This window comes from Schistocerca nitens, chromosome 3, assembly GCF_023898315.1.
Source record: "Schistocerca nitens isolate TAMUIC-IGC-003100 chromosome 3, iqSchNite1.1, whole genome shotgun sequence".
Taxonomy (NCBI): Eukaryota; Metazoa; Arthropoda; class Insecta; order Orthoptera; family Acrididae; genus Schistocerca; species Schistocerca nitens.
In genome coordinates this window covers 695,451,686-695,472,295 of record NC_064616.1, presented here as the reverse complement: position 1 = coordinate 695,472,295, position 20,610 = coordinate 695,451,686, and the positions used below count along the sequence as shown (strand labels likewise).

General features: G+C 43.4%; 1 protein-coding gene across 1 annotated transcript in view; it reads left to right on the top strand.

The window, feature by feature from the left end:
* LOC126248666 (early endosome antigen 1-like) overlaps window positions 1-20,610 on the top strand; it is a 216,127-nt gene that overhangs the window by 36,213 nt on the left and 159,304 nt on the right. The window contains exon 3 of the mRNA XM_049949885.1: window positions 7,959-8,044. Coding sequence (XP_049805842.1) covers window positions 7,959-8,044 — 86 coding nt within the window. The remainder of the gene's footprint in view (window positions 1-7,958; window positions 8,045-20,610) is intronic.

Here is a 20,610-nt window from a genome sequence, read left to right as displayed (position 1 = left end):
CAGGTCACAAAAAAGGAGAGGACTAATAATAATAAAATTACTTTGTTTGAAGTAGCAGCTGGAGAAGAAAAGACAGTCCACCATTTAGTCCTGAAGCCAATTGTATAGAACAAAGAGAAACAAAAGAGAAGGGTGTAAACAGTGAAAGAATGAGAGACTACATTCTAGTTCACAGATAAAATCAAACTATGGAAAGTCCAGGTTGGAATATCAACAATATTATGAAAAGGATAGATCGCTACTTACTGTAAAGATGACACATTGAGTTGCAGACAGGCACAATGAAAAGACTGTTGCACACTGAGCTTTTGGCCTGAGTCTTCAGAAAGGAAACACACATAACAGGCACACATTCACTCATGCAAGCAGACTTTATGCGCACGGTCTCTGGCTGTAGCAGACAGAGATAGTGATTGTGTGTATGATGTGTGCTTGCTTGAGTGAATGTGTGTGTGTGTGTGTGTGTGTGTGTGTGTGTGTGTGTGTGTGTGTGTGTCCTTTCTGAAGAAGGCTTTGGCCAAAAGCTGGCTGTGTAACTGTCTTTTTGTTGTGCCTGTCAGCAACTAGTTCACAGACAGCCTGTGAACATGCAGGACACTTAAACTTGAACTTGGTGATAATATATGAGTAGTTATCTACAGAAAAAAGTGCTAAACTAGTTTGTGGAACTCCTATACAGAATAGAAAGTGCATGTTAAAGGAAGCCTTTTTACCTGAATTTCACACACTTTAAGTTTACAGCCAAACTACTCCTCCTCTGCCTGTTGCAAATGAAAGCTGTACAGTGTTCTATGCAGTTGTCGTGGAAGCATTATCAAAGTGCAAATAATTTTTTTTCTGTCTTGTGTTTACTGATTGTATGTTGCAATATATTTTTAATGTTGACGTTCTGGTATGACAGCGTCAGAATACTAACAATGTAGGAAAAGATGGTTTGCTACTTACCTTAAAGATAGCATGTTAACTTGCAGGCAGGCACAATTAAAAAGACACACATAAGCTTTTGGCCACATCCTTCGTCAGAACAAGAAAGAGAAACAGATATCATTCATTCACACAAGCAAGCACACCTCACATACACATGACCTCCAACTCTGGCAGCTCGGACCAGAATGCCAGTCATAAGGTCATTCTCAGATGGGACTTCTTGCAGGCATCACAAGCTGTCATAGACTGTGGAAGATCGGAGCTTCAGATTCGTGTAGCTATTCAACAAGCACTTATAACAAAGACTGTGCTGAGCTGTTGTATGCCATTGAAGACATTATTATCCTGCCACCATCAGTGAGATGAGTTCCAGTTATCAGTCAAGATACTCATTAAATTGTGAAATATTCATTGATTGCAGAAAGCTACTCAGGCTCACAAAAGAAATTGAGCTGTCGGTGACAATAATATGCATTGTAGGTGGTCAAAGAGAACTTTTGATCACTAACTGTCACAAGCAGTCATGTAGATATATGTACGAGATGTGTGAGAAAAGTAATGAGACATATTTTTTATCTATCAAAGTTTTTATTTTTTTCAAACAATATTGTCCCATTTAAAGTAGTTCCCTTTGGTAGGTATACACCTGTGGAGTCATCCCAGTCTATGTAGCAGTGCTGAAAGGCTTCATCTGGTAGGGCATTTAACAAGTTGGTCACATTCTTTCAAATGTTTTCCAGAGTCCCAAACCGACGTCCTTTTACAACATTTTTCAGTTTCGGGAAAAGAAAATTGTCACAAAAACTCAGATCAGGTAAATAAGGGGGCTGTGGAACAGCGGGAATGCCTTTTGATGTCAAGTGATGATGGAAGTGGCCGTGTGACATGCGGCATTGTCATGATGCAGTGTCCACTTGGCTATAATGACTGGTTTCAGTTGGTCCACCTTTTTCCTAAGCCTTTCAGGGAAATCTTTGAAAACATTTGATTGACAGTGTGTCCCAGGGGAACAGTCTCAAAAGAGCACACACATGTTCAATGTTTTCAGTGACGAAAATGTAGATTTTTGATGTTGTAGGTCACTCTGACTGAGAGTCATCTTCAGCTTGTTCTCGGCCTTCCAGAAGTGATTTGTGCCAGTGAGAAACTTGTGCTCTTGATAAGGCATGTTTCCCATAGGCCTATTTCAACTTTTCAATGGGCACATGAACATATTTACCAAGTTTAACACAAAACTTGATGCATAACTTTGCTCTAAATCCCATTGTTCCATTTCGTAACACACAACAAAAACACATTTTCGTAACACACAACAAAAACACAACTTCATTGATGGCAATCTCAAAAATCGGTGATAGCTATATGGAGCTGAAATTTGGCCTGAGCATCTGGAAGGGATGAGCACACCAGTGTACACAAGTAGAAAAACATGGTGTTGCCATATCGCTTGCATTGCTGTTGGTCTCATTACTTTTCTCACACACCTCATATATGAAGACAGCTGAATTGGCCCAGGAAGATGAGCCTAGTGTCAGTGACAAAAAAAAATCATACTCCGTTACCACTGCATGCATTGCAGGTGAGGAAGCTATTACCAAACTGTATATGGGATCTTGCCTGATTGAGGAGCAACATTAGCGAGTAATAATTCCACATCAATTTTTTTATATTTTAAGATCTGGAGTAGGGGAAAAAACAGCTCAAGTGGCCCATGTTAAAGCACTATATCAACACTGGGGACCATCCACCAATTAGCCAGCACTTATATAGGATGAGTCACTAACTATTGTCACCAAGAATAACTCCAAAAGTATGTGGTGATGGTGGTGGTGACGATGATGCTGATGATGATGATGATGATGATGATGATGATGATGATGTCCCATACTCCGAGGAGCGTGGGGGACGATGCGGAAGACCCGCACCGCTATACTAGGCAAGATCCTAGCGGAGGTGGTTTGCCATTGCCTTCCTCCAACTGTAACGGGGATGGATGATGATGATGATGATGATGATGATGATGGACAAAAGTTGCATTTAAATGTACGACGTGTAGGATGAGTACGTTGAGGATATCTTTCAGCGTATAAGTCTCTAGCTCTCACTGAATTTCGTTGGCATTCTGCATAAATGAGAAGCATATCGACTTGTGCTTCGAAGGAATGCATCATTCACTTCTGGTTGATTCAACGATACTAGTCTTATCATTCCTATTAGTGTTGTGTTGCGAAACTGTGGAATGGTGCTTACATGTCAATGGCACGTTAGATGAATGCACTGTATTCAGCAAATATTTACTATTTGCATGGTATACAAGAGAAAATTGTCAGAGCATGTACTTGGATACGTTCCGAAGTGGTAAGGAATACCATTCAGTCCATGATAAGATGAGTGCAGCACTGCTTTGATACCAATGGTCATCACTTCAAACACCTTCTGTAAGTGGACGTTCATGCCACCTCTTTGACCTTTATTGACCTTCAAAGACCTTACTGTTACACATCATTGGATTTGTCTAGATAGCTGCTATCAGAAAATAAGTACCAAACTATAGCATCCCATTTAGAAAAACAAAGTTGACCTTCATATCTCTTGATGTGACCCCACCTAGCAACAAAAAAAATCAACGTCATATTATGGCCCCCGTGGTCCCATGCACCTTTTGTCCCACAAACTTTTCAGCTACTGTCATACTTTCAGAGTTATTCTAGGTGGAAATAGTTAGTGACTCACCCTGTATAGTGTGTCCCATCTGAACAACGAATAATCCATAAGTGTAGAAAATGTTGCAAGATAGAATCATTGAACCTTCAGAAAGCCCTTGGACATCTCTTGTGCTCCTTGGGAAGAAGAAGAAGAAGAAGAAGAAGAAGAATGGCACATGTAGTGTTTCTTCCTCAACTACCATTGATTGAACAAAATCATGAAGAAAGATATCTTTATTAGAGAACATAAACTGATTTGCGAAAATCACAGTAATAACCTTTATTGTCGAAACCAGTTTTGGTCATCTGTGTTAGCATCTTCAGATCCTGACAGACAGTTTATTGCATATTTCTTAAAATAGCAATAACAGGACTACTGCCATTTTAAGAAATGTGCACTAACTTGTCTGTCGAGATATGAAGAGGATAACACTGATTACCGAAACTGGGTATAGAGAATAAAGGTTATTGTTAGTGATCTTGACAAAGATCACCTCTTGCAGCTCAAACTGAGTAAGCTAAATGATCTCTATCCATTGCCGCATGTTGATGATGGCACCCTAGTCAGCTTAAAAGGAGCAAAGTATTTCTGAACTATGGACATACAGAAAGGCTACTGGTAGTTTGAGGTTGACAAGGCTGACAGGGAAAAGACTGCCTACATAATTAATGTTATGCCATTTGAACTGTGTGATGCTTCAGCAGCTCTCGAACGTATGGAGGACCACCTCTTCGACATCATCTTAAGTGGATGACATGCCTTTGCTGTCTAATTCAAAATGTCAGTTTTTTGAAGTCATTTGAACAACCTCTAGGCCGACTGACAACTGTGTTTCATTGTGTTCAGAGTGCAGGTCTCCACCTGAATCTGAGAAAGTGCCTCTTCATTTCCTGAGAAATAAAAAGCATTGGTATCCAGCTAATGGCAGTGGAGTCTATCCTGACCCAGAGAAAATAACATGCAGTCACAGATTTTCAGATTCCTTGGCACGTTCATGATGTGACAAGTATTCTTGGAATGTGCTCGTACAGTGGGTAATTTCTAAAGGTCTTTTGTATAAAGGCACATCCCTTGCAAGAACTACTGCAGGGAGGCGCCAAATTTTGCTGGATCAATGTGCAGGAAAGATCTTTCTTTGTCCTGAAGGAGGCACTAGCTTCTTCTCCAGTCCTGGCACTGTATGATGGGAATGCCGAGACAAGACTTCACATTGATGCTAGCAGTGTCGAGATAGGTGCAGTTCTTGTGCAGAATTAGGAAGATGCTGAAAAGATGATAACTTGTGCTTGCGGATTACTCTCCAAGTCTGAGATGAACTGCTCCACAACCTAGAAAGAGTGGCTTATTGTTGTTTGGGCCATCGACAAGTTCTGCCCATATTTATTTGGCAAACAATTCACCATTGTGATAGACCACTGTTCTCTGTGCTGGCTAACTAGCCTGAAGGATCTGGTGGGTCAACTGGTGAGATGGGCTCTGAGGCTTTAGGAATATGACCTCACAATGGTATACGAACTGAAGTGCAAACACAAGGATGCCAACTGCCTCTCAAGGAATTCTTTGGGGAACACAGCAGCATAGTGGAATCCCAAGTCATCACTGCATTTAATGACATTGCTGCTGAACAGAGGGAAGATCCACCATTGCTGAAAGCCATAGAAGCCTTGGAGGAGGAGAAACTGACCAAAGGAGGGTTCCAATTAATAAATGGAACATAATATAAGAGGAAATGTGATCAGATGGAGCAGAAATGGTTGTCATCATTCCAGCTATCCTGAAGTTATTCCAGACGCTCCAACATCTGGTGACCTGGGATTCATGAAGACTCTAGACAGAATCGGAAGCAGTTATCACTGGCCAGGCCCCTTCCAATCTGGTAGGTAATAAGTGAGCCATCATAAGGAATGCCGGTGATGGAAGCATGTCCCGTAATTACCTGCAAGACGTCTGGTACCAATACTACCTGCAGCAGCGCCGTTCTGCCAAATTGGAATCGACCTGTAGGGGGGGTTCCTGAAGTTGACAAACAGGAATTGTTGGATAACAGTCTGCACTGCCTCACATCCAACACTGTCACCAAAGCTATGCCAATTAAAGAAGCTATGATAACTGCTAGGTTCCTGGTAGAAGACATCATTTAGATGAACGGAGCAAGCCTGTGTGGTGATCCCTAATTGTGTAAAGGTTTTCAGTCAAGACTAGTGTCAGAGGTAATTTCATGTTGCGACATCACCCCCTGGATGTTAACTTCCTACTGCACACCGATGAATGGCCACACAGGATTCTTTAATAAAACACTAGCAGATATGCTCTTCATGTGTGTTGATGTCAAACACAGAGACTGAGATACAGTCCCGTTGTGACATTTGCATACAACACAGTGAAGAAAGACACTACAGGCTTCCTACTGTTCTTTCTGCTCCACTGTCACAAGGCCGAAACAACAATGGATACTCTGTCACATTTCAGCCTGACAATACTCAAGCCCTCATCACCAGGACCAAAGTAGCAAGGCAACTGGCTCACATATGGACCCTGGATGCCTAGGAGAAAGACTGAGAGTGTTATCATGCAAAGCACGGGCCAGTGAGATACAGCCCAGGGGACTTTGTAAGGATTTTCATGTCCCTGCAGGAAGTAGGACTATAGGAAAGGTTACTAAAGCGATACTTTTGTTTTGAGGCTGTATTGTATCCTTAGTCTTTTGTCAGATGTCAAGTATAAAGACAAGGATGATGATCCTTCATCATTAAGACAAAAATTCAGAGACACTTTCTGTGTTCTCTGTATAACACTGTACTATAATTCTGAGGCACAGATCGATGGGATGTTCAAGGGACTGAAGATTCATTTTATGACCACAAAGCTTCAGTGGGGGAGTATACCTTCTATACTCATTGTCGTGAATGCTCAATGACAACTTGCAGAATGTGGGATCTGCCAGTGCTACCATACAGAATACCATCTCACTGTAGTAGGCCTCAGTAAGAATTTCTGAAAGAGCGGGTCACTATTTTTATCCAGTAGAAGGAAGGAGCCTGCTGCAAACTGCTGTGCATGCGTTGTGATGTAGTGGTTAGCGTCACTAGCTGGCGTGCTGTGGGTCACCAGTCCGAAACCCAACCACCAGCAATTATTTGTTATTTATCATTTCTGCAAGGTTCTCAAAATATGTTGTGCTTTTAATTTTTATACATTCTGGAATATTCAATGTTTGTGTAAACAGCAGGCTACGCTGTCCAGGAGCTCAGTTCTTTTCTAGTTGTACATTGGTGTTCATAATAAACATGCCTATCTGCACTAAGTGTTGTCTTTCATTGATGGCCTTGCTTTCAGGTTTGGGCTTAAGTATGGTTATGATTTGACAATATTTTAAGCATGAGATTGATTAGTCAGTCTGTTCATGGCTCTAGGAAGCCATCTAGTTAGTTTATCACCAAAGGTAGTAAGTTTCACGTTTTGCAATGATTATGCTGGAAACATTACGTAAAAAGAAATATTTTTATTATTATACTTAGCATCTGGAAACAATACGTAAAAAGAAATGTTTTTATTATTATACTTAGTATGAAGACATATCATGATTTTTGGCTGCAAAGCTTATTCATATGCAAATACTTTCTGAAATAGTACTCTTCGTACATTTTGATGAAACTTTTTGGTAGTTACATGACACTAACTTCTGTTTTGGTGATGAAGGCAGTCCAGGACAATGAACAAAACAGTTTTCAGAATCCAGGGGTAAAGCAACAAGCAGCATTTCCCTCACACCAGGATATGTAGATGAATTTATGAATAATTTCTGTCATATGACTAATGCTTTCATAATTCTGGTCAGCTGTTGGACATTTATTTCCTGTTACTTTTTACTTTAGGCAGTTTACTTTCTCACCACATTATAGGAATGTGTTCTGTAGGTAACATGTCACATACCTGAACTACTGATATAACGTAAATTTTAGACAGACTGAGCAAACAGCTTTCACTTAAGACAACAGTTCTCCATTGCTCCTCCGCAGATCAATATGTGTTGTGCATTTGATCATGTGGGATGGAATGTGATACTGGTAGGTGTTATATTCCACCACATACCATGCTGTGGTTTGTGGGAGTATGAACGTAGATGCAGACGAATAAAAAAAGGTAGCAAACAGCACCCTCAGATATACAGCATCTTTTAGGTTTAGCAATATAAATGTAAATGAAATTATATAATGTTGAGCTATCCCTTATAATAATTATTGACATTTTACCAAGATTATCATAATTAATTGAGATTTTAAATTTACTGAAGACTATATGATCTGTCTTTCTTCTCTTATTAGCTGAGTTACTGGATACCACAGTACAGCCAAATGATACACGCTTTGAGACACTACATGAAGAAATTGGAGAAAAGTGTAGCAGACAGGTATTTTCAAAATATATATCTTAAGATAGCTGAATAATGTTTAGCATATGGCATGCTACTAATAAAGTTTAGTAAATATCATTAGTGTCAAATGGGTCACCATTCTTTTTTTATTTTAGTGGCTATGAATAATATTTTTCCAATAGTTTTGGATTTTGGATTTCAGTAATTCGCTTTCATTGTGAATCTCTTTTAATGCTTTTGAATTCAAGTGTGGTTAAAGAACAACAAATCATTCACTAGATATGAGGAAGAAATATCTGTATGTTATCATAAAGTTATAGCTTTACATCAAAGTTAGCCATTTTTTTCCACTTTGTGTAAGCTACTTTTATGGCAAACATTCCTTATCAAAAACAGTGTTTTCCCTTATGATTCTGTAACCATTTAGATACTATATCATATGTTACTGTTCAAAATAACATTGTCATCACTTGTAATTTCATAATATTCACTCGTTGTAACTGAAGGTAATTTATTTATTTAGTACTGAAATATAAATATTATTACAGTAATATACATAAATTACCTTGTGGATAACATCAGAAGTTCACTGAGGCTTTTTGCAGATGAGAGGTTGTAACAATGGGAAATTGTACTGAAATGCAGGAGGATCTGCAGTGAATTTATGCATGGTGCAGGGAATGGCAATTGAATCTCAATGTATACAAGTGTAATGTGCTGTGAATACATAGAAAGAAACATCCATTATTATTTAGCTACAATATAGCAGGTCAGCAACTGGAAGCAGTTAATTCCATAAATTATCTGGGAGTACTCATTAGGAGTGATTTAAAATGGAATGATCATACAAAGTTGATTGTCAGTAAAGCAGATGCCAGACTGAGATTCATTGGCAGAATCCTCAGGAAATGCAATCCGAAAACAAAGGAAGTAGGTTACAGTACACTTGTTCGCCCACTGCTTGAATACTGCTCACCAGTGTGGGATCCGTACCAGATAGGGTTGATAGAAGAGATAGAGAAGATTCAACGGAGAGCAGCGCGCTTCGTTACAAGATCATTTAGTAATCGCGAAAGCATTACAGAGATGATAGATAAACTCCAGTGGAAGACTCTACAGGAGAGGCGCGCAGTAGCTCGGTACGGGCTTTTGTTGAATTTTCAAGGACATACCTTCACCGAGGTGTCAAGCAGTATATTGCTCCCTCCTACGTATATCTCGCGAAGAGACCATGAGGATAAAATCAGAGAGATTAGAGCCCACACAGAGGCATACTGACAATCCTTCTTTCCACAAACAATACGAGACTGGAATAGAAGGGCAAACTGATAGAGGTACTCAAGGTACCCTCCGCCACACACCGTCAGGTGGCTTGTGGAGTATGGATGTAGATGTAGATGTAGAATTGCTCATTGAACCATTATCATCAGTGTATACCTAATTCTCTTTCCTGCTATCTCCCCTCCCGCCCAATCCTCCCCACCTCTTACTTCACTAACATTTTCCATTTCTCTTCTTTCCCTCTAATATTTTTACTTCCCCCCCCCCCCCCCCTCTCCCCAATAATGGCCTGTGCCCAATACAATATGGCTCATTGCTGAGAAGAAACCACTTACTGAAATTGTACGTAGATGCTGCAGCTCGCCTGTGGCTCAGTGACAAGCAAGTTACTGAAACCAGGCACTACAGCACCCAACATTATGTGACATTTGCAGAACCCACACCACATGCTTCAGTTTGTATAAATACTGGTCATCTGGCCAGGCTGATCATCAGATCAGAAAGTCAATTCAGTGGCTGCTGTAGTGTGGATTTCTACCGTGATGCTGCCACTGTGCGACCATCACTCTGACAGGCCTGCTGCCAGGAGGTCGAGCCAGAGCCTAGATAAGCCAAGGGTGAAACTGAGGCCCTCCAAGCCACCAGACCACCGGGTCTCTGGTAATCCATTGAGGACAGTCTGACAGCAGCCAGACATGAAGTACTTGAGTAATGAAAATTGAAACTGACAGCTGTATTGTAATTCAGACGTAATTTATTCAAAACATGCTACCAGGCCCCTGTATGTGGAAACATACATAGCATGATGGTAAAATATAATGACTGTACTGACAGAAAAAAATCACAGTTTATGACTAAAATGGGAATAAATCACATCAAGGTCTGAAACCTAGTATACAAATATTGTTGAAGTTGGATGTTACGAATGTTGGCAACATTGTTTTATGCCCACTACATATCCTGGAATTAGTAGAAACATCGGTGACTTGTTTCATTGTTACTTTGGAGATGTTGCATATTTATGGCCTGTTACTTACACAAGCTACACATATGTTATGGAAATGTGTTTGTGGACCGTAGGGATATGACTGGGTTGCTGTTTAATAATATCATCAGAGCATCTGTTTGTAGTTTTTGTGACTTCAATGCTATTTATATACTAGGTTTTAGACTTTGATTTACATTATAAAACGTTTAAGCAATATAAATTAGATGCTGAAATTTGTTTTGTTTGGGTACTGAGAGTATATTTTTATTATGTAATTTTATAATGTGATTTATCCCCATTGTATTCATAAACTTTGATTTTTGTTGTCAGTACTGTCATTATACTTTATCGTGCTATGTATGTTTCGATATACAGGGGCTTAAAGCTGACACTTTTTTGCATGGAAACTGGTAATATGTTATGAATAAATGATGTGTGAATTACAATAGAGCTGTCAGTTTCAATTTTTATTATTCAAGTAAACCACTGTGTGTCTGCCAGCTGCGCCACCTCACACCACAGCTGAGTCAGCACTGTTGGCCACCTGAGTATGCGTACATCGAAAGGTACTCTGCCGCCAAGCTGAGCTAGATCTAGCAAAAGCTGATTGTGTCACTTTTACACCGAGGACGATTGGCACACTACCACACTGCCTACTACTGTATAACGTGGCCATGAGCCACCAATACACTCTGTGTTGGTAAGTAAATAAAAATTTCTGCTGACAAAAATCTTTATTTGATTCACACTGACTCACCAGCTACCACCAGAGAATACCCATACCTGTTAAAAGTAGTGTCAGAAGTAGAATTTAAACCCATTCCCACACAAGTGGACTTGTAACAGGAGTGAGCAGTCTGTTGTGGAGGTTAATGGGACTCGGTGAGTCAGACAGAGGTTGTCATTGGCAGAAACCTTTATTTACATCCCAACAGTGTGTAACGGTGGCTCACGCCGATGTCAGTGCTGGCTGGACAATGAGGCATTGTACCTATGTTCCGCCTGTAGTGGAGACAGCCTGCTGTTGCTACATCTATCTCAGTTCGACAGTGTGGGAACCTTCTACATGTACATCTACACCTCCAGCTATGTGACTACTCTGCAAATCACAATTAAGTGCATGACAGAGGGTTCATTGAACCACCTTCAAGCTATTTCTCTGCCATTCCACTCTCGAACGTGTAGGAAAAATAAACACTTTAATCTTTCTGTGCCAGCTCTGATTTATTTTGTTGCAGTGATCATTTCTCCCTTTGTAGGTGGACACCAGCAAAATTGAAATGCACACCCAGTACGGAAGGACAAAAGGTGTGTGTGTGTGTGTGTGTGTGTGTGTGTGTGTGTGTGTGTGTTTGTTTGTTTGGGGGGGGGGGGGGCAGATGGCTGGTAAGGCAGATGGATGATAATCTTCGAGCTGGTTTGTTGGACACAGTGGTCCCAGAGTGGAAAGCCACTGAGCTCTCTTTAAAATTTATTTTATCGTCAGAGCACACAGTGCATGTATCAGTATTTGAGCAATACAGGAGAAGGCATACATTATTAAAAACATTTCTTTCCAATAAAACAAAGCATCAGGATAGTTAATTCCAAAGACCACTACAATTAGAGCTCTTGTGTTAGGAAAAACAATTTCCGTTAAATAGCTTATATTAAGTTTCTTGACTTCAATAAGTTCTAGGCAGTTACTCTTTTCTCAGAAGAATTCAGGTCCACTAATCCCAAAGAGCTGCCTCAGTTCTAACTCCACATAACTTTACAAATAGTTTGTTAGAATTCTGTATCCTAAATGGGTGCGACTGACCAGTGAAACAGGTAATAAAATATTAATAGAAAACAATATAACATTAAGTAAGCATTTGTAACTGACCAGTTAAACAGTTTGCTTTAAAATTTAAAGCAAATAACACAGCATCAAACAAGTAACCATTACTGCCCAGGAGGCCAGCTTACTTAAACAGTACCAGGCGTGGTTTTACAGAGAGAATGCCCAGTAGGCAGTGGTAGTCTATGAATACGAAAATATTTCTTAGACACAGATGGGTGTAACTGATGAGTAGAAGAAACAGTTAAATCCAATCTTTCTGAGAAATCTATGATAGTCTTAACCAAGTAGTACTCGTACATGGCACGCCAACTCTGTCAGCTTACACAAAGTGAAAGGCAGCATTTTATGTCACCTTTTCCAATTGACAATGCCTTCCCACACTGTACAAGGTAATTTCTGGAGCTGGGCAAATCAGAGAGAGCACTATGACAGAAAAATGCTGTTAGATTAAGCATAATATACATTGCCCATTTGCCACAAGGCCATTAATGAAAGACACTCTGAACACAATTGCGTTTAACATAGAAACTGCAAGTTACATCAGTGCCTTTCAAAATTTCAATACTAACTTAAGCATGGGAAAACAGAGGACACACTTGGCTTCACACTTCCCTTCACACTTCCCTCCCCTTCGCAGCTGAAAGATGATTTAAGTCTTAAACATAGACTAAGGTTATGACAAGCTCAGCAAACATCAAGGAACTCCTTTATAGAGTTCACAGATGCTCACAGGTGAGGCACAGTCAAAGCCAGATCGCAACCTTTGTTACAACTTGGCGCTAAACCTGACACCAGAGCCACAATCCCTGTGCCAGCAGACTTCCTTGGTCCGCTGCATCTCTTCCATTGACAGTGGCCACCCATCTCCCCTTACACTATCCTCCACTATGGACATGTACACAATGCCGATCCTCAAAGCTGGCTGCTGGCAACATGCTCTCAGTTCATTACAGCCACCTCTCTTCGTCTATCTGGTCTCACTTCAAACTTTATACTCACCACACAGCTCACACCCTCTGGCCTGCAGCAACGCATCAATATCTTTGCCTTTGTCAGTCATCGCCGGGCAAAACCAATGAACATGGATCAAAAATATTTTTGCATTCAGAAGAGAAATTTGGTGATTGGAATAATGTATTAAGATCCTGCCACAATGAAAAATGCCTTTGTTTTAATGAATGCCACCCCAATTTGCATATATCATATCATATTATATTATATCCGTGACACACTCTGCCTTACTTTGTGAAGCTTGAAATTTACAGTGGACTTCAATGTGAGATGATGTTCATGGTTTCCACAGTGAAATTCTGTCTTGAGATCTGGCAGGAAATCCAAAGATATTCTGGTTGTACGGAAAGTACACCAGCGGCAAGACACAATCAATACCTTCACTGCAGAGTAGCAATTGTAGTATCACCTATGATAGTGCCACTAAAGTGGTTACTAAAAACAGTTTTCTAAAAGTCCATCATCAAAGAATACAAAGTAAATGTTCTAGAAATTGAATCAAGAACAGCTGCCAACGTGAGTAACTTAGAAGTTCATGTCCACAGCATAGTGAAGCAGCTTAAATCACTTAATAAAGGCAATTCCATCAATCCATATTTTATACCAATTAGGTTCCTTTCAGAGTATGTTGTTACAATAGCTCCATATTTAGTAATCATACACAACAGCTCATTCAACAAAAGATCAATACCTAAAGACTGGGAAGTTGTGCAATCACACCAGTACTAAAGACAATAATCTGCTGAACTGCAGCCCTGTATCACTGAAATCAATTTGCAGTAGGATTTTATAACATTCTGAATTACTTTTAAGAAAACGATTTATTCACAAATAGCGTGGACTCGGAAAAGATCATTCTCGTGAACCACAACTTGCTCTTTATTCACACAAAGTAATGAATGCTATTGACAGCATATGCAGCAGACCGAGGAAGTCTGCTGGCACAGGGCTTGTGGCTGTGGCAGTAAGTTTAGCACCAAGCTGTAGCAAAGGTTGCGATCTGGCATTAACTGTGCCTGGTCTGTGGAACTGCAGTAAGTATTCTTGACCTTTATAAAGGAGTTCCTTGATGTTCGCCAAGCTCGTCATAACCTTGCACTTTGTAATGTGACTGTGTTTATGATTTCACGTCAGAACCATCACAGTTCATAGTAATTGGCAGCAAGTTATCAGGTAGAACAGAAGTGATATGTGGCATTCCCCAAAGAACTGTTATAAGCCCTATGCTTTTCCTGATCTATACGAATGTTTTAGGAGACAATCTAAGCAGCCCTCATGGATTGTTTGCAGATCATGCTGTCACCTTGTAACATATGCGTACTCAGGCAGGTGGCCAATGCTGGCTCAGCTGTGGTACAAGGTACCACAGCTGGGCTTGACCGTAGTTTATGCTGGCTGGCTGATTTGTGCATCTGCTGGTGGCAGAAGCCCAGTAGTTCGGTGGCTGGGAGGGTCTCAGCCCGACCCTCAACCCATCAAGGCAAGGACCCTGTGGCAGACGCTCTGGTCAAGTTGACCAGAATGAGATTTCCACTCTGCAGTGGAGTGTGCGCTGATATGAAACTTCCTGCCAGATTAAAACTGTGTGCCGGACCGAGACTCGAACTTGGGACCTTTGCCTTTCGCGGGCAAGTTCTCTACAAAAGAGCCCGCGAAAGGCAAAGGTCCCGAGTTCGAGTCTTGGTCCGGCACACAGTTTTAATCTGCCAGGAAGTTTCATATCAGTGCACACTCTGCTGCAGAGTGAAAATCTCATTCTGGAAACGTCCCCCAGTCTGTGGCTAAGCCATGTCTCCACAATATCGTTTCTTTCAGGATTGCTAGTTGTGCAAGGCTCGCAGGAGAGCTTCTGTAAAGTTTGGAAGGTAGGAGATGAGGTACTGGCAAAAATAAATCTGTGAGGACAGGCTGTGAGTCGTGCTTGGGTAACTCAGTTGGTAGAGCACTTGCCCGCTAAAGGCAAAGGTCCCAAGTTCGAGTCTTAGTGTGGCACACAGTTTTAATTTGCCAGGAAGTTTCTTGGTCAAGTTGATGTTTGCCCAGTGGCAGCATCATGATGGAAGGCCACAATACAGCCAGTGCATAACTGATTGAATGAACACCCTGGCCAACATTCTGTATTTATACACACCAAAGCAAGATTATTGTGTTGTCGCTGCCTCAAATGTCATGTATACCCCGTGCCAAAGCGTCCGTGGTTTCATTAAATTTCTAGTCACTGACACAGAGGCAGACTGTAGCACCTAAGCAGGTACAGTGACTACTGCTGTGCTAACTTATTATGGCAAGTGGCTTCTTTATGGCAACAGGTTCCCTTCCGTAAACTTTGCCCTTTGCCTCCTGCCTCTAATTTTCACATAACTCTTCCAGTTCACTCTCCTACTATAGTTCAACCAGAACCTACCCTATAGTTCAGCCAAGACTTGCCTTTCATCTGCTCCTGGACATGAATGTGTTCCCTCTGCCCCTCCCCACCATTCCCTGCCCCACCACTCCCTGCCCTTTACCTCCCACTCTGCCCGTCTCTCATTCCCTCTGCCAGTGCCCTGCTGCCCACCCCGCTGGTATTCCTCTGCCCAACCACACCCCATTGCCTCTTCCCTGACACGCTCGCCCCCTCTGCCACGCTGGCCCCTCTGCCACGCTCGTCCCCCCCCCCTCCCCTCCTCCCATCCTCATCCTCTGCCAGCCTGCCCCCTCTGCCAACTCCCTCCCTAGCTGATCCTTTGCCATTCACTCCCTCTGCCAGCCTAATCCCCCTGCTTGTCCTGTGAAACACCCACTTCTGTGCTGCTCTCCTGGCATATCTAGAAGGAACAGGACAAAACTTATATTGTAGCAGCAATCATTTATTATATTATTTCTGCTGTATGCTGATTCATGTGAATCACACTTCAGAAGTGACTAATACTGTCTTACGTGCCAAACATTTTATGTAGAAATGGGAGTAGGGTTGTGGTGCAATGAGTGGATGGATTTGCATACAGTAAATCCGCATCTATATAAACTTTGCTCAAACCATATTTCAGTGAGTGGCCATTGTGGTGTAGCGGGTAGAGTGCTTAGCTCCTGCCCTGAATGTCATGTCTAGTAGCTTGGATTTTTTGACCTTCCATTTCATCTAGAATACCCCTAGATCCTCTCATCCTGCTATTAAATTGAGTACTGGTGATCTTCAGGGGTAAAAGGTAGCCTGGATGATGTGTTTGCCACCCTCTTCCTCCAGTAAATACAGCAATTGAAAGGCTGCACTCTACCTGCACTCATGGGTTGAGTACCACAGACTTGGCTCATAATTCAACACTCCTTTGCTTGTGAGCAGATGTGTTGTCATGCTGATATGAAAAAGTTCACTTCCCAAATTTAGCTACAATATGGAAAACATACTGTTGTCTAAAATGCTTTTGCGAACACTTTTTTTTTCAGAATGAGATTTCCACTCTGCAGCAGAGTGTGCGCTGATATGAAACTTCCTGGAAGATTAAAACTGTGTGCCGGACCGAGACTCGAACTCGGGACCTTTGCCTTTCGCGGGCAAATGCTTTAGCAACTGAGCTACCCAAGCACGACTCACACCCCATCCTCACAGCTTTACTTCTGCCAGTACCTCTGTAAAGATTGAAAGGTAGGAGACGAGGTACTGGCAGAAGTAAGGCAGTGAGTACCGGCCGTGAGTCGTGCTTCGGTAGCTCAGTTGGTAGAGCACTTGCCCGCGGAAGGCAAAGGTCCCGAGTTAGAGTCTCGGTCGGGCAGACAGTTTTAATCTGCCAGGAAGTTTCATGATCTTTATTACTTGGTTGCTATACCTGGATACGTCTTGTTAATTATACTTCACTGTCTGTTGTGAGAAGAGTTATAAGGTGTAAGCACCTGTAGTGCACGTTGTGGGTAGTTACATGTAGTCATTAAGTGCTTGACAGCCTATGCTATCTGTATCTCTTCTATCAACACAAGCTTTTCTGAATTGTGCAGGTGGGAACCCCCACCCCACCCCTTGCAATATATCCTACATTCCTGTAACACTCCTGTCCTCCACCTTCACTAGTCTCTGTCCTTCATCTATCTATCCCCTTCCTTGCTCGCACTCCCGCACTGCAAAGTCTTCTATTCCAGTTCCTCTCTTCTACTTATCTCCTTTTCCACCACTTTTCAAACATGCTGACTGCACCTAACAACCCCACCTTGTCCTCATGTACACTTCCATAAACTACACCAAACCTTCCCTTATCTGTACCCTGCTTTACTTCCTCCTCCACCTCTCCCACCCATACCCCTGCCCACCCCCCCACCCCACCTATACTCCTGCCCACCCCCCTCCCCCACCCCTTCCCACCCCCTCCCCCACCCCTTCCCACACCCACACCCCTCCCCCACCCCTTCCCACACCCACCCTCTCCCCCACCCTACCCCTTCCACCACCTACACCCTCCCCCATCCCCACCCTACCCCTTCCCCCACCTACACCCTCCCCCACCCCTTACCCCATACACCCCCTCCCCTGCCTCTTCCCCTTCCCCCATCCACCCCCTCCCCTGCCTCTTCCCCTTCCCCCCTCCACCCCCTCCCCTGCCTCTTCCCCTTCCCCCCTCCACACCCTCCCCTGCCTCTTCCCCTTCCCCCCTCCACCCCCTCCCCTGCCTCTTCCCCTTCCCCCATCCGCCCCCTCCCCTGCCTCTTCCCCTTCCCCCATCCGCCCCCTCCCCTGCCTCTTCCCCTTCCCCCATCCGCCCCCTCCCCTGCCTCTTCCCCTTCCCCCATCCGCCCCCTCCCCTGCCTCTTCCCTTTCCCCCATCCACCCCTCCCCTGCCTCTTCCTCTTCCTCTTCCCCTTCCCCCATCCACCCACCCCTCCTCCACCTCTCACTTCCCTTCACCATCCCCCTTCCCCTCCACCTCTCACTTCCGTTCAACCTCCCCCTCCCTCTCACCCCAGCCTCCCCCTTATCCCTATCACTCACAGATTGATTCTCTCATCAGGTGTCATTGCTGTACACAGTCTAGCCTCAACAGCCAGAGATAGTGGTTATGTGTGTGAGTTGTATTTGTGTGAAAGTGTTTTTTTTCTGCTTTAGAAGGCCTTTTGGCAGAAAGCTTAAATGTATGGCATTGTTTTCATTGTGCTTGCCGTGACTCGATTTCTCCTGTGCATGGTGAGTAGCAGTCTATCCATTTCACAATATTGTCCTTATTCCAGCCTCGATTTTCCATGGTTTTTTCTTACATTAATTAACCAGAAATGACTTAGTTTACAATTTCTGTGACTATTTTTCTTTTTGTCCACCCTGATAGCGGAGTGGTCAGCGTGGCAGTCTGTTACGCCAAGGGGCCCGGGTTTGATTCCCGGCTGGGTCGGAGATTTTCTCCTCTCAGGGACTGGTAGTTGTGTTGTCCTCATTATCATTTCATCATCATCAGTGGAAGGCAATGGGAAACCAGCACTGAAATCACTTCACTAGACGCTCATGTGGTGGACCTCTCTGGTGAGGCTTCCCCCATTACAAGATCTGCCGTAAGGCAGAACACAAAGTAGTTTTTCTTTTTGCTCTGCATTTGACATGTCTCAATCATCTTGTCTGTTTTTTTGTGTGTGCTATTAATATTCTTGTTTTAGTAACAAAGTGGTACATAATGTTTTGAATGAAGTTAGTGATAGTTTTAGTTGTTGTTATGGTCTTCAATCTGGAGAGAGGCTTGGTGCCACACTCCAGACTACTGTCATACGCAAGCCTCTTCATCTCCAACTAATTAATGCAGTCACACATTTATTATAATATCTTGAACAAAAAATTTTGTTTAGTACTTACATATAACATATTTGTCAGCCAACCGTCTTCGTATAATTTTCCATTTTCAAAAATTTTGGACAATTCGCTTTGGCCTTTCACAGTGCCTGAAATCATTGTGACATCACCATGATTAAAAGTGTTTATTGATACCAATTTACAATGCCTGTTTTTAATGATGTGGTGGCTTTACAGTTACCTTTGGCTTCACTTTGAGCAGTGCACCATTGTTTCAAAGTATTTAGTTCACTCTGTTAGGTTAGATACTTTCATTGAAACATAAGGTATTTGTTTTGTGATGAGATGTTTTCTTAGTTATACACTCCTGGAAATGGAAAAAAGAACACATTGACACCGGTGTGTCAGACCCACCATACTTGCTCCGGACACTGCGAGAGGGCTGTACAAGCAATGATCACACGCACGGCACAGCGGACACACCAGGAACCGCGGTGTTGGCCGTCGAATGGCGCTAGCTGCGCAGCATTTGTGCACCGCCGCCGTCAGTGTCAGCCAGTTTGCTGTGGCATACGGAGCTCCATCGCAGTCTTTAACACTGGTAGCATGCCGCGACAGCGTGGACGTGAACCGTATGTGCAGTTGACGGACTTTGAGCGAGGGCGTATAGTGGGCATGCGGGAGGCCGGGTGGACGTACCGCCGAATTGCTCAACACGTGGGGCGTGAGGTCTCCACAGTACATCGATGTTGTCGCCAGTGGTCGGCGGAAGGTGCACGTGCCCGTCGACCTGGGACCGGACCGCAGCGACGCACGGATGCACGCCAAGACCGTAGGATCCTACGCAGTGCCGTAGGGGACCGCACCGCCACTTCCCAGCAAATTAGGGACACTGTTGCTCCTGGGGTATCGGCGAGGACCATTCGCAACCGTCTCCATGAAGCTGGGCTACGGTCCCGCACACCGTTAGGCAGTCTTCCGCTCACGCCCCAACATCGTGCAGCCCGCCTCCAGTGGTGTCACGACAGGCGTGAATGGAGGGACGAATGGAGACGTGTCGTCTTCAGCGATGAGAGTCGCTTCTGCCTTGGTGCCAATGATGGTCGTATGCGTGTTTGGCGCCGTGCAGGTGAGCGCCACAATCAGGACTGCATACGACCGAGGCACACAGGGCCAACACCCGGCATCATGGTGTGGGGAGCGATCTCCTACACTGGCCGTACACCATTGGTGATCGTCGAGGGGACACTGAATAGTGCACGGTACATCCAAACCGTCATCGAACCCATCGTTCTACCATTCCTAGACCGGCAAGGGAACTTGCTGTTCCAACAGGACAATGCACGTCCGCATGTATCCCGTGCCACCCAACGTGCTCTAGAAGGTGTAAGTCAACTACCCTGGCCAGCAAGATCTCCGGATCTGTCCCCCTTTGAGCATGTTTGGGACTGGATGAAGCGTCGTCTCACGCGGTCTGCACGTCCAGCACGAACGCTGGTCCAACTGAGGCGCCAGGTGGAAATGGCATGGCAAGCCGTTCCACAGGACTACATCCAGCATCTCTACGATCGTCTCCATGGGAGAATAGCAGCCTACATTGCTGCGAAAGGTGGATATACACTGTACTAGTGCTGACATTGTGCATGCTCTGTTGCCTGTGACTATGTGCCTGTGGTTCTGTCAGTGTGATCATTTGGTGTATCTGACCCCAGGAATGTGTCAATAAAGTTTCCCCTTCCTGGGACAATGAATTCACG